General features: G+C 52.2%; 1 protein-coding gene across 1 annotated transcript in view; it reads left to right on the top strand.

The window, feature by feature from the left end:
• LOC106595758 (tuberin) overlaps positions 1 to 12500 on the top strand; it is an 87255-nt gene that overhangs the window by 11164 nt on the left and 63591 nt on the right. Inside the window, 7 exon segments of the mRNA XM_045690821.1 lie at positions 2082 to 2130; positions 3520 to 3645; positions 6430 to 6503; positions 7998 to 8124; positions 8224 to 8367; positions 8487 to 8624; positions 11357 to 11460. Of these exon segments, the coding sequence (XP_045546777.1) occupies positions 2082 to 2130; positions 3520 to 3645; positions 6430 to 6503; positions 7998 to 8124; positions 8224 to 8367; positions 8487 to 8624; positions 11357 to 11460 (762 nt within the window).

Genomic DNA, 12500 nt, shown 5'->3' on the forward strand with positions numbered 1-12500 from the left:
CTCAGTGTGTGGTTGTGTTAGTATAATATTGTTGGGGGGTCTCAGTGTGTGTGGTTTTGTTAGTATAATATTGTTGGGGGGTCTCAGTGTGTGTGGTTTTGTTAGTATAATATTGTTGGGGGGTCTCAGTGTGTGGTTGTGTTAGTATAATATTGTTGTGGGGTCTCAGTGTGTGGTTTTGTTAGTATAATATTGTTGGGGGGTCTCAGTGTGTGGTTGTGTTAGTATAATATTGTTGGGGGGTCTCAGTGTGTGGTTGTGTTAGTATAATATTGTTGGGGGGTCTCAGTGTGTGGTTTTGTTAGTATAATATTGTTGGGGGGTCTCAGTGTGTGGTTTTGTTAGTATAATATTGTTGGGGGGTCTCAGTGTGTGGTTGTGTTAGTATAATATTGTTGGGGGGTCTCAGTGTGTGGTTGTGTTAGTATAATATTGTTGGGGGTCTCAGTGTGTGGTTTTGTTAGTATAATATTGTTGGGGGGGTCTCAGTGTGTGGTTTTGTTAGTATAATATTGTTGGGGGGGTCTCAGTGTGTGGTTGTGTTAGTATAATATTGTTGGGGGTCTCAGTGTGTGGTTGTGTTAGTATAATATTGTTGGGGGGTCTCAGTGTGTGGTTGTGTTAGTATAATATTGTTGGGGGGTCTCAGTGTGTGGTTGTGTTAGTATAATATTGTTGGGGGGTCTCAGTGTGTGGTTTTGTTAGTATAATATTGTTGTGGGGTCTCAGTGTGTGGTTTTGTTAGTATAATATTGTTATGGGGTCTCAGTGTGTGGTTGTGTTAGTATAATATTGTTGGGGGGTCTCAGTGTGTGGTTGTGTTAGTATAATATTGTTGTGAGGTCTCAGTGTGTGGTTGTGTTAGTATAATATTGTTGGGGGGTCTCAGTGTGTGGTTTTGTTAGTATAATATTGTTGTGGGGTCTCAGTGTGTGTGGTTGTGTTAGTATAATATTGTTGTGGGGTCTCAGTGTGTGGTTGTGTTAGTATAATATTGTTGGGGGGTCTCAGTGTGTGGTTGTGTTAGTATAATATTGTTGGGGGGTCTCAGTGTGTGGTTTTGTTAGTATAATATTGTTGGGGGGTCTCAGTGTGTGTGGTTGTGTTAGTATAATATTGTTGGGGGGTCTCAGTGTGTGGTTGTGTTAGTATAATATTGTTGTGGGGTCTCAGTGTGTGGTTGTGTTAGTATAATATTGTTGTGGGGTCTCAGTGTGTGGTTTTGTTAGTATAATATTGTTGTGGGGTCTCAGTGTGTGGTTTTGTTAGTATAATATTGTTGTGGGGTCTCAGTGTGTGGTTGTGTTAGTATAATATTGTTGTGGGGTCTCAGTGTGTGGTTGTGTTAGTATAATATTGTTGTGGGGTCTCAGTGTGTGGTTGTGTTAGTATAATATTGTTGTGGGGTCTCAGTGTGTGTGGTTGTGTTAGTATAATATTGTTGTGGGGTCTCAGTGTGTGGTTTTGTTAGTATAATATTGTTGTGGGGTCTCAGTGTGTGGTTGTGTTAGTATAATATTGTTGTGGGGTCTCAGTGTGTGGTTGTGTTAGTATAATATTGTTGTGGGGTCTCAGTGTGTGTGGTTTTGTTAGTATAATATTGTTGTGGGGTCTCAGTGTGTGGTTTTGTTAGTATAATATTGTTGTGGGGTCTCAGTGTGTGGTTGTGTTAGTATAATATTGTTGTGGGGTCTCAGTGTGTGGTTGTGTTAGTATAATATTGTTGGGGGGTCTCAGTGTGTGGTTTTGTTAGTATAATATTGTTGTGGGGTCTCAGTGTGTGGTTGTGTTAGTATAATATTGTTGGGGGGTCTCAGTGTGTGGTTTTGTTAGTATAATATTGTTGTGGGGTCTCAGTGTGTGTGGTTTTGTTAGTATAATATTGTTGTGGGGTCTCAGTGTGGTTTTGTTAGTATAATATTGTTGTGGGGTCTCAGTGTGTGGTTGTGTTAGTATAATATTGTTGTGGGGTCTCAGTGTGTGTGGTTTTGTTAGTATAATATTGTTGTGGGGTCTCAGTGTGTGTGGTTTTGTTAGTATAATATTGTTGTGAGGTCTCAGTGTGTGGTTTTGTCCAACAGGAAGATCTGTCTGCTGTGTAACAGGACAACAGCTTCTACAGACATAGAGGTAGTATTTCATTTACTCTGATGTCAAGGTTTTATAACTCTGGGCTTTTTCTTTGAGGTCATTAACCCTTACATGTGTGTGTCGTCTCGGTGTGTGTGTCGTCTCGGTGTGTGTGTGTGTGTCTCGTCTCGGTGTGTGTGTGTGTGTGTGTGTGTGTCTCGTCTCGGTGTGTGTGTCTCGTCTCGGTGTGTGTGTGTGTGTGTGTGTGTGTGTGTGTGTGTGTGTGTGTGTGTGTGTGTGTGGTCTCGGTGTGTGTGTGTGGTCTCGGTGTGTGTGTGTGGTCTCGGTGTGTGTGTGTCGACTCGGTCTGTGTGTGTGTGTCGACTCGGTCTGTGTGTGTGTGTCGACTCTGTCTGTGTGTGTGTCGTCTCGGTCTGTCTGTCTGTGTGTGTGTCGTCTCGGTCTGTCTGTCTGTGTGTGTGTCGTCTCGGTCTGTCTGTCTGTGTGTGTGTCGTCTCGGTCTGTCTGTCTGTGTGTGTGTCGTCTCGGTCTGTCTGTCTGTGTGTGTGTCGTCTCGGTCTGTCTGTCTGTGTGTGTGTCGTCTCGGTCTGTCTGTCTGTGTGTGTGTCGTCTCGGTCTGTCTGTCTGTGTGTGTGTGTCGTCTCGGTCTGTCTGTGTGTGTGTGTCGTCTCGGTCTGTCTGTCTGTGTGTGTGTGTCGTCTCGGTCTGTCTGTCTGTCTGTGTGTGTGTGGTCTCGGTCTGTCTGTCTGTCTGTGTGTGTGTGGTCTCGGTCTGTCTGTCTGTCTGTGTGTGTGTGGTCTCGGTCTGTCTGTCTGTCTGTGTGTGTGTGGTCTCGGTTTGTCTGTCTGTCTGTGTGTGTGTGGTCTCGGTCTGTCTGTCTGTCTGTGTGTGTGTGGTCTCGGTCTGTCTGTCTGTGTGTGTGTGTGTGTGGTCTCGGTCTGTCTGTGTGTGTGTGTGTGTGTGTGGTCTCGGTCTGTCTGTGTGTGTGTGTGTGGTCTCGGTCTGTCTGTGTGTGTGTGTGTGTGTGGTCTCGGTCTGTCTGTGTGTGTGTGTGTGTGTGGTCTCGGTCTGTCTGTGTGTGTGTGTGTGTGTGGTCTCGGTCTGTCTGTGTGTGTGTGTGTGTGTGGTCTCGGTCTGTCTGTGTGTGTGTGTGTGTGTGGTCTCGGTCTGTCTGTGTGTGTGTGTGGTCTCGGTCTGTCTGTGTGTGTGTGTGTGGTCTCTGTCTGTCTGTGTGTGTGGTCTGTCTGTGTGTGTGTCGTCTCGGTCTGTCTGTGTGTGTGTCGTCTCGGTCTGTCTGTGTGTGTGTGTCGTCTCGGTCTGTCTGTGTGTGTGTGTCGTCTCGGTCTGTCTGTGTGTGTGTGTCGTCTCGGTCTGTGTGTGTGTGTGTGTCTTCTCGGTCTGTGTGTGTGTGTGTGTGTGTGTGTCCAGGTGTCTCTACAGGTGCTGGATGCGGTGGTGTGTTATAACTGCCTCCCCTCTGACTCCCTCACCGTCTTCATCATCACTCTCTGTCGCACCGTCAACGTCAAGGAGTTCTGTGAGTCCTGCTGGAAGGTGAGCAACGTTGGTGTTGGTGAGGGAGTGTTGGTGAGGGAGTGTTGGTGAGGGAGTGTTGGTGAGGGAGTGTGTGTTGGTGAGGGAGTGTGTGTTGGTGAGGGAGTGTGTGTTGGTGAGGGAGTGTGTGTTGGTGAGGTGTGAGGGAGTGTGTGTTGGTGAGGTGTGAGGGAGTGTGTGTTGGTGAGGGAGTGCGTGTTGGTGAGGGAGTGCGTGTTGGTGAGGGAGTGCGTGTTGGTGAGGGAGTGCGTGTTGGTGAGGGAGTGCGTGTTGGTGAGGGAGTGCGTGTTGGAGAGGGAGTGCGTGTTGGAGAGGGAGTGCGTGTTGGAGAGGGAGTGCGTGTTGGAGAGGGAGTGCGTGTTGGAGAGGGAGTGCGTGTTGGAGAGGGAGTGTGTGACTGATGATCTACTTGTCATGTTAATTAATCTGACTAAACAATAATAATAGTAATGATTAATATTCTAACATCTAACTGTTAGAAATGATCAACAGATAATACTACTGCTCCTCCTCTCCTCTCTCATCTCCCCTCTCTCATCTCCTCCTCTCCTCTCTCATCTCCTCCCCTCTCTCATCTCCTCCTCTCCTCTCTCATCTCCTCCTCTCCTCTCTCATCTCCTCCTCTCATCTCCTCATCTCCTCCTCTCATCTCCTCCTCTCATCTCCTCCTCTCATCTCCTCCTCTCATCTCCTCCTCTCATCTCCTCCTCTCCTCCTCTCATCTCCTCCTCTCCTCTCTCATCTCCTCCTCTCCTCTCTCATCTCCTCCTCTCCTCTCTCATCTCCTCCTCTCCTCTCTCATCTCCTCCTCTCCTCTCTCATCTCCTCCTCTCATCTCCTCCTCTCCTCTCTCATCTCCTCCTCTCCTCCTCTCATCTCCTCCTCTCCTCCTCTCATCTCCTCCTCTCCTCTCTCATCTCCTCCTCTCTCATCTCCTCCTCTCTCATCTCCTCCTCTCTCATCTCCTCCTCTCTCATCTCCTCCTCTCCTCTCTCATCGCCTCCTCTCCTCTCTCATCGCCTCCTCTCCTCTCTCATCGCCTCCTCTCCTCTCTCATCGCCTCCTCTCCTCTCTCATCGCCTCCTCTCCTCTCTCATCGCCTCCTCTCCTCTCTCATCGCCTCCTCTCCTCGCCTCCTCTCATCGCCTCCTCTCATCGCCTCCTCTCATCTCTCCTCTCTCATCTTTCTCCTCTCTCATCTCCCCTCTCCTCCTCTCTCATCTCCCTCTCCTCCTCTCTCATCTCCCCTCTCCTCCTCTCTCATCTCCCCTCTCCTCTATCCCCCCTCTCCCCTCTCTCTCTTCTCCCCCTCTCCTCTCCTCCTCTCCTCTATCCCTCTTTCTCCTCTCCCCCTCTCCTCCTCTCTCATCTCCCCTCTCCTCCTCTCCTCTATCCCTCTTTCTCCTCTCCCCCTCTCCTCCTCTCTCATCTCCCCTCTCCTCCTCTCTCATCTCCCCTCTCCTCCTCTCCTCTATCCCTCTTTCTCCTCTCCCCCCCTCTCCTCCTCTCCTCTATCCCTCTTTCTCCTCTCCCCCTCTCCTCTCCTCCTCTCTCATCTCCCCTCTCCTCTCCTCCTCTCTCATCTCCCCTCTCCTCCTCTCCTCTATCCCTCTTTCTCCTCTCTCCTCTCCTCCTCTCTCATCTCCCCTCTCCTCCTCTCTCATCTCCCCTCTCCTCCTCTCTCATCTCCCCTCTCCTCCTCTCTCTATCTCCCCTCTCTCTCTTCTCCCCCTCTCCTCTCCTCTATCCCTCTTTCTCCTCTCCTCTATCCCTCTTTCTCCTCTCCTCTCCTCCTCTCCTCTATCCTCCTCCCTCCTCTCCTCTATCCCTCTTTCTCCTCTCCCCCTCTCCTCCTCTCCTCTATCCCTCTTTCTCCTCTCCACTCTCTTCCTCTCTCATCTCCCCTCTCCTCCTCTCCTCTATCCCTCTTTCTCCTCTCCCCTCTCTTCCTCTCTCATCTCCCCTCTCCTGCTCTCCTCTATCCCTCTTTCTCCTCTCCCCCCTCTCATCTCCCCTCTCCTCCTCTCCTCTATCCCTCTTTCTCCTCTCCCCCCTCTCCTCCTCTCTCATCTCCCCTCTCCTCCTCTCTCATCTCCCCTCTCCTCTATCCCTCTTTCTCCTCTCCCCCCCTCTCCTCCTCTCCTCTATCCCTCTTTCTCCTCTCCCCCCTCTCCTCTCCTCCTCTCTCATCTCCCCTCTCCTCTCCTCCTCTCTCATCTCCCCTCTCCTCCTCTCCTCTATCCCTCTTTCTCCTCTCTCCCCTCTCCTCCTCTCTCATCTCCCCTCTCCTCCTCTCTCATCTCCCCTCTCCTCCTCTCTCATCTCCCCTCTCCTCCTCTCTCATCTCCCCTCTCCTCCTCTCTCATCTCCCCTCTCCTCCTCTCTCATCTCCCTCTCCTCCTCTCTCATCTCCCCCTCTCTCTTCTCCCCCCTCTCCTCTCCTCTATCCCTCTTTCTCCTCTCCTCTATCCCTCTTTCTCCTCTCCTCTCCTCCTCTCCTCTATCCTCCTCCCTCCTCTCCTCTATCCCTCTTTCTCCTCTCCCCCCTCTCCTCCTCTCCTCTATCCCTCTTTCTCCTCTCCACTCTCTTCCTCTCTCATCTCCCCTCTCCTGCTCTCCTCTATCCCTCTTTCTCCTCTCCCCCCTCTCATCTCCCCTCTCCTCCTCTCCTCTATCCCTCTTTCTCCTCTCTCCCCTCTCCTCCTCTCTCATCTCCCCTCTCCTCCTCTCTCATCTCCCCTCTCCTCCTCTCTCCTCTCCCTCCTCTCTCCTCCATCTCTCCAGTTGATGAGGAAGGTGTTGGGGACTCATCTGGGCCATAGTGCCATATACACCATGTGCCGTATCATGGAGGAGAGGTAACAAACCCTGTGTGTCTGCCTGTGTCTGTAATCTCTCTCTGTGTGTCTAACCGGTCCTCTCTCTCTGTGTGTCTAACCGGTCCTCTCTCTCTCTGTGTGTTGTCTAACCGGTCCTCTCTCTCTCTGTGTGTTGTCTAACCGGTCCTCTCTCTCTCTGTGTGTTGTCTAACCGGTCCTCTCTCTCTCTGTGTGTTGTCTAACCGGTCCTCTCTCTCTCTGTGTGTTGTCTAACCGGTCCTCTCTCTCTCTCGTGTGTTGTCTAACCGGTCCTCTCTCTCTCTTGTGTGTTGTCTAACCGGTCCTCTCTCTCTCTGTGTGTTGTCTAACCGGTCCTCTCTCTCTCTGTGTGTTGTCTAACCGGTCCTCTCTCTCTCTCTGTGTGTTGTCTAACCGGGTCCTCTCTCTCTCTGTGTGTTGTCTAACCGGTCCTCTCTCTCTCTGTGTGTTGTCTAACTGGTCCTCTCTCTCTCTGTGTGTTGTCTAACCGGTCCTCTCTCTCTCTGTGTGTTGTCTAACCGGTCCTCTCTCTCTCTGTGTGTTGTCTAACCGGTCCTCTCTCTCTCTGTGTGTTGTCTAACGGTCCTCTCTCTCTCTGTGTGTTGTCTAACTGGTCCTCTCTCTCTCTCTGTGTGTTGTCTAACCGGTCCTCTCTCTCTCTGTGTGTTGTCTAACCGGTCCTCTCTCTCTCTCTGTGTGTTGTCTAACGGTCCTCTCTCTCTCTCTGTGTGTTGTCTAACGGTCCCCTCTCTCTCTCTGTGTGTTGTCTAACTGGTCCCCTCTCTCTCTCTGTGTGTTGTCTAACTGGTCCCCTCTCTCTCTCTGTGTGTTGTCTAACCGGTCCTCTCTCTCTCTCTGTGTGTTGTCTAACCGGTCCTCTCTCTCTCTGTGTGTTGTCTAACCGGTCCTCTCTCTCTCTGTGTGTTGTCTAACCGGTCTCTCTCTCTCTCTGTGTGTTGTCTAACCGGTCCTCTCGCTCTCTCTCTCTCTCTCTGTGTGTTGTCTAACCGGTCCTCTCTCTCTTGTGTGTTGTCTAACGGTCCCCTCTCTCTCTCTGTGTGTTGTCTAACTGGTCCCCTCTCTCTCTGTGTGTTGTCTAACGGTCCCCTCTCTCTCTCTGTGTGTTGTCTAACCGGTCCTCTCTCTCTCTCTGTGTGTTGTCTAACCGGTCCTCTCTCTCTCTCTGTGTGTTGTCTAACCGTCCTCTCTCTCTCTGTGTGTTGTCTAACCGGTCCCCTCTCTCTCTCTGTGTGTTGTCTAACCGGTCCCCTCTCTCTCTCTGTGTGTTGTCTAACCGGTCCTCTCTCTCTCTCTGTGTGTTGTCTAACCGGTCCTCTCTCTCTCTCTGTGTGTTGTCTAACCGGTCCTCTCTCTCTCTGTGTGTTGTCTAACCGGTCCTCTCTCTCTCTCTGTGTGTTGTCTAACCGGTCCTCTCGCTCTCTCTCTCTCTCTCTCTGTGTGTTGTCTAACCGGTCCTCTCTCTCTGTGTGTCAGGGCGTATATGGAGGATTCTCTGCTGCTGAGAGGAGCAGTGTTCTTCGTAGGGATGGCTCTATGGGGAGCGCACCGTCTCCCAGCCTTAAAGAACACCCCTACCCTGGTCCTCCCATCATTCTATAAGGTAGGATCCAGAGAGGGAGGGAAGATTCAGCATTTTAAAGGTGCATCAGAGGAGTTTTTTTCTTTGACCTCTGACCATCCCCTGACCTTTAACCCCCAGGCGATGTGGTGTGCCAACGAGATGGTGTCGTATGAGATCGTTCTGTCCATCACCAGACTGATAAAGAAGTATGGCAAGGAGCTCCAGGTGGTCACATGGGACATACTGCTGGGGATCATAGAGAGGTTACTACAGCAGATTCAGGTACGCACGCACAGAGGTTCGCGCAGGCAGGCAGGCAGGCAGGCAGGCAGGCAGGCAGGCAGGCAGGCAGGCAGGCACGCACACAGAGAGAAAATGTATGTAATTGTATCTCTCTCCAGTCGATAGGCAGTGCAGAGCTGAAGTCCATAGTGTATGAGTTGCTGACTACAGTGGAGGAGCTCTATGAGCAGAACGGCTTCCATGGATCATCTGACAAGTTCTTCAGTCTGGTGGAGAAGTGTGCTGACAAAAGACCTGTAAGTCACTCCTCCTCTTCTCCTTTCCTTCTCTCATAGGCCCTCCTCTTCTCTTTTCCTCCTCTCATAGGCCCCCCTCTTCTCCTTTCCTCCTCTCATAGGCCCCCCTCTTCTCCTTTCCTCCTCTCATAGGCCCCCCTCTTCTCCTTTCCTCCTCTCATAGGCCCCCCTCTTCTCCTTTCCTCCTCTCATAGGCCCCCCTCTTCTCCTTTCCTCCTCTCATAGGCCCCCCTCTTCTCCTTTCCTCCTCTCATAGGCCCCCCTCTTCTCCTTTCCTCCTCTCATAGGCCCCCTCTTCTCCTTTCCTCCTCTCATAGGCCCCCCCTCTTCTCCTTTCCTCCTCTCATAGGCCCCCCCTCTTCTCCTTTCCTCCTCTCATAGGCCCCCCCTCTTCTCCTTTCCTCCTCTCATAGGTCCCCCCTCTTCTCCTTTCCTCCTCTCATAGGCCCCCCCTCTTCTCCTTTCCTCCTCTCATAGGCCCCCCTCTTCTCCTTTCCTCCTCTCATAGGCCCCCCTCTTCTCTTTTCCTCCTCTCATAGGCCCCCCTCTTCTCCTTTCCTCCTCTCATAGGCCCCCCTCTTCTCTTTTCCTCCTCTCATAGGCCCCCTCTTCTCTTTTCCTCCTCTCATAGGCCCCCCTCTTCTCTTTTCCTCCTCTCATAGGGCCCCCCTCTTCTCTTTTCCTCCTCTCATAGGCCCCCCCTCTTCTCTTTTCCTCCTCTCATAGGCCCCCCTCTTCTCCTTTCCTCCTCTCATAGGCCCCCCCCTTCTCTTTTCCTCCTCTCATAGGCCCCCCCCTCTTCTCTTTTCCTCCTCTCATAGGCCCCCTCTTCTCTTTTCCTCCTCTCATAGGCCCCCCTCTTCTCCTTTCCCTCCTCTCATAGGCCCCCCCTCTTCTCCTTTCCTCCTCTCATAGGCCCCCCTCTTCTCCTTTTCCTCCTCTCATAGGCCCCCCTCTTCTCCTTTCCTCCTCTCATAGGCCCCCCTCTTCTCTTTTCCTCCTCTCATAGGCCCCCCTCTTCTCCTTTCCTCCTCTCATAGGCCCCCCTCTTCTCCTTTCCTCCTCTCATAGGCCCCCCCTCTTCTCCTTTCCTCCTCTCATAGGCCCCCTCTTCTCTTTTCCTCCTCTCATAGGCCCCCCCTCTTCTCTTTTCCTCCTCTCATAGGCCCCCCCCTCTTCTCTTTTCCTCCTCTCATAGGCCCCCTCTTCTCCTTTCCTCCTCTCATAGGCCCCCCTCTTCTCCTTTCCTCCTCTCATAGGCCCCCCCTCTTCTCCTTTCCTCCTCTCATAGGCCCCCCTCTTCTCTTTTCCTCCTCTCATAGGCCCCCCTCTTCTCCTTTCCTCCTCTCATAGGCCCCCTCTTCTCCTTTCCTCCTCTCATAGGCCCCCCCTCTTCTCCTTTTCCTCCTCTCATAGGCCCCCCCTCTTCTCCTTTCCTCCTCTCATAGGCCCCCCCTCTTCTCCTTTCCTCCTCTCATAGGCCCCCCCTCTTCTCCTTTCCTCCTCTCATAGGCCCCCTCTTTCCTCCTCTCATAGGCCCCCCTCTTTCCTCCTCTCATAGGCCCCCCTCTTTCCTCCTCTCATAGGGCCCCCTCTTTCCTCCTCTCATAGGCCCCCCTCTTTCCTCCTCTCATAGGCCCCCCTCTTCTCCTTTCCTCCTCTCATAGGCCCCCCTCTTCTCCTTTCCTCCTCTCATAGGCCCCCCCTCTTCTCTTTTCCTCCTCTCATAGGCCCCCCTCTTCTCCTTTCCTCCTCTCATAGGCCCCCCTCTTCTCCTTTCCTCCTCTCATAGGCCCCCCTCTTCTCTTTTCCTCCTCTCATAGGCCCCCCTCTTCTCTTTTCCTCCTCTCATAGGCCCCCCTCTTCTCCTTTCCTCCTCTCATAGGCCCCCTCTTCTCCTTTCCTCCTCTCATAGGCCCCCTCTTCTCCTTTCCTCCTCTCATAGGCCCCCCTCTTCTCCTTTCCTCCTCTCATAGGCCCCCCTCTTCTCCTTTCCTCCTCTCATAGGCCCCCCTCTTCTCTTTTCCTCCTCTCATAGGCCCCCTCTTCTCCTTTCCTCCTCTCATAGGCCCCCTCTTCTCCTTTCCTCCTCTCATAGGCCCCCCCTCTTCTCTTTTCCTCCTCTCATAGGCCCCCCCCTTCTCTTTTCCTCCTCTCATAGGCCCCCCCCTTCTCTTTTTCCTCCTCTCATAGGCCCCCCCTTCTCTTTTCCTCCTCTCATAGGCCCCCCTTCTCTTTTCCTCCTCTCATAGGCCCCCCTTCTCTTTTCCTCCTCTCATAGGCCCCCCTTCTCTTTTTCCTCCTCTCATAGGCCCCCTTCTCTTTTCCTCCTCTCATAGGCCCCCCCCTTCTCCTTTCCTCCTCTCATAGGCCCCCTCTTCTCTTTTCCTCCTCTCATAGGCCCCCCTCTTCTCTTTTCCTCCTCTCATAGGCCCCCCCTCTTCTCTTTTCCTCCTCTCATAGGCCCCCTCCTCTTCTCTTTTCCTCCTCTCATAGGCCCCCCTCTTCTCCTTTCCTCCTCTCATAGGCCCCCCTTCTCTTTTCCTCCTCTCATAGGCCCCCCTCTTCTCCTTTCCTCCTCTCATAGGCCCCCCTCTTCTCCTTTCCTCTTCTTCCTCGATCCTTCTCTCTCTTTTTTCCCTGCGTCTGACAGTCTTTGTGTGATGTCTGTTATTTGCCTTCACTTTGTCTTCCATTGTTCTTGTAAAGAGTTGTTGTTGTGATGTCATCAGGATGCGTCGGTGCTGACTCTGATATCGTACCGGGCCCAGTCCATCCAGCCAGCTAAAGACGGGTGGATCCAGAGTCTACACCGCCTCATGGAGAAGTTCTTCAGGTAACTGTATAGTGCTGCATGGTCGCCACGGATACCAAAACAGGCAGTCACCATGGAAACAAAAACCAAACTAAAAGTTGTTATAGGTGCCTGTTGAGTGATTGTCATTCCTGTCTTATGTTGAACAGTATTTAGGGAAAGAAAGTTTGAGTGTTAAACTGCTTCTCTCTGTGTCTCTCTCTCTGTGTCTCTCTGTGTCTCTCTCTCTGTGTCTCTCTGTGGCTCTCTGTCTCGCTCTCTGTGTCTCGCTCGCTCTCTGTGTCTCTCTGTCTCGCTCTCTGTCTCGCTCTCTGTCTCGCTCTCTGTCTCGCTCTCTGTCTCGCTCTCTGTGTCTCGCTCTCTGTCTCGCTCTCTGTCTCGCTCTCTGTCTCGCTCTCTGTGTCTGTCTCGCTCTCTGTGTCTCGCTGCTTTCTGTGTCTCGTTTCGCTCTCTGTGTCTCGCTTGCGCTCTCTGTGTCTCGTCTTCGCCTCGGTGTCTCGCTTCGTTCTCAGTGTCTCGACGCTACTCTGTGTTCTCGCTGCTCTGTGGTCTCGCTCGGTCCTGTGTCTCTTCTCAGCTTCTCTGTGTCTCTCTCGCTCTCTGTGTGTCTCTCTCCTCGCTCTCTGTGTGTCTCTCTCTCGCTCTCTGTGTGTCTCTCTCTCGCTCTCTGTGTGTGTTCCTCTCGCTCTCTGTGTGTCTCTCTCTCGCTCTCTGTGTGTGTCTCTCTCTCGCTCTCTGTGTGTGTCTCTCTCTCGCTCTCTGTGTGTGTCTCTCTCTCGCTCTCTGTGTGTGTCTCTCTCTCGCTCTCTGTGTGTGTCTCTCTCTCGCTCTCTGTGTGTGTCTCTCTCTCGCTCTCTGTGTGTGTCTCTCTCGCTCTCTGTGTGTGTCTCTCTCTCGCTCTCTGTGTGTTCTCTCTCTCGCTCTCTGTGTGTGTCTCTCTCTCGCTCTCTGTGTGTGTCTCTCTCGCTCTCTGTGTGTGTCTCTCTCGCTCTCTGTGTGTGTTCTCTCTCTCGCTCTCTGTGTGTGTCTCTCTCTCGCTCTCTGTGTGTGTCTCTCTCTCG

This window comes from Salmo salar, chromosome ssa12, assembly GCF_905237065.1.
Source record: "Salmo salar chromosome ssa12, Ssal_v3.1, whole genome shotgun sequence".
NCBI classification, from domain to species: Eukaryota; Metazoa; Chordata; class Actinopteri; order Salmoniformes; family Salmonidae; genus Salmo; species Salmo salar.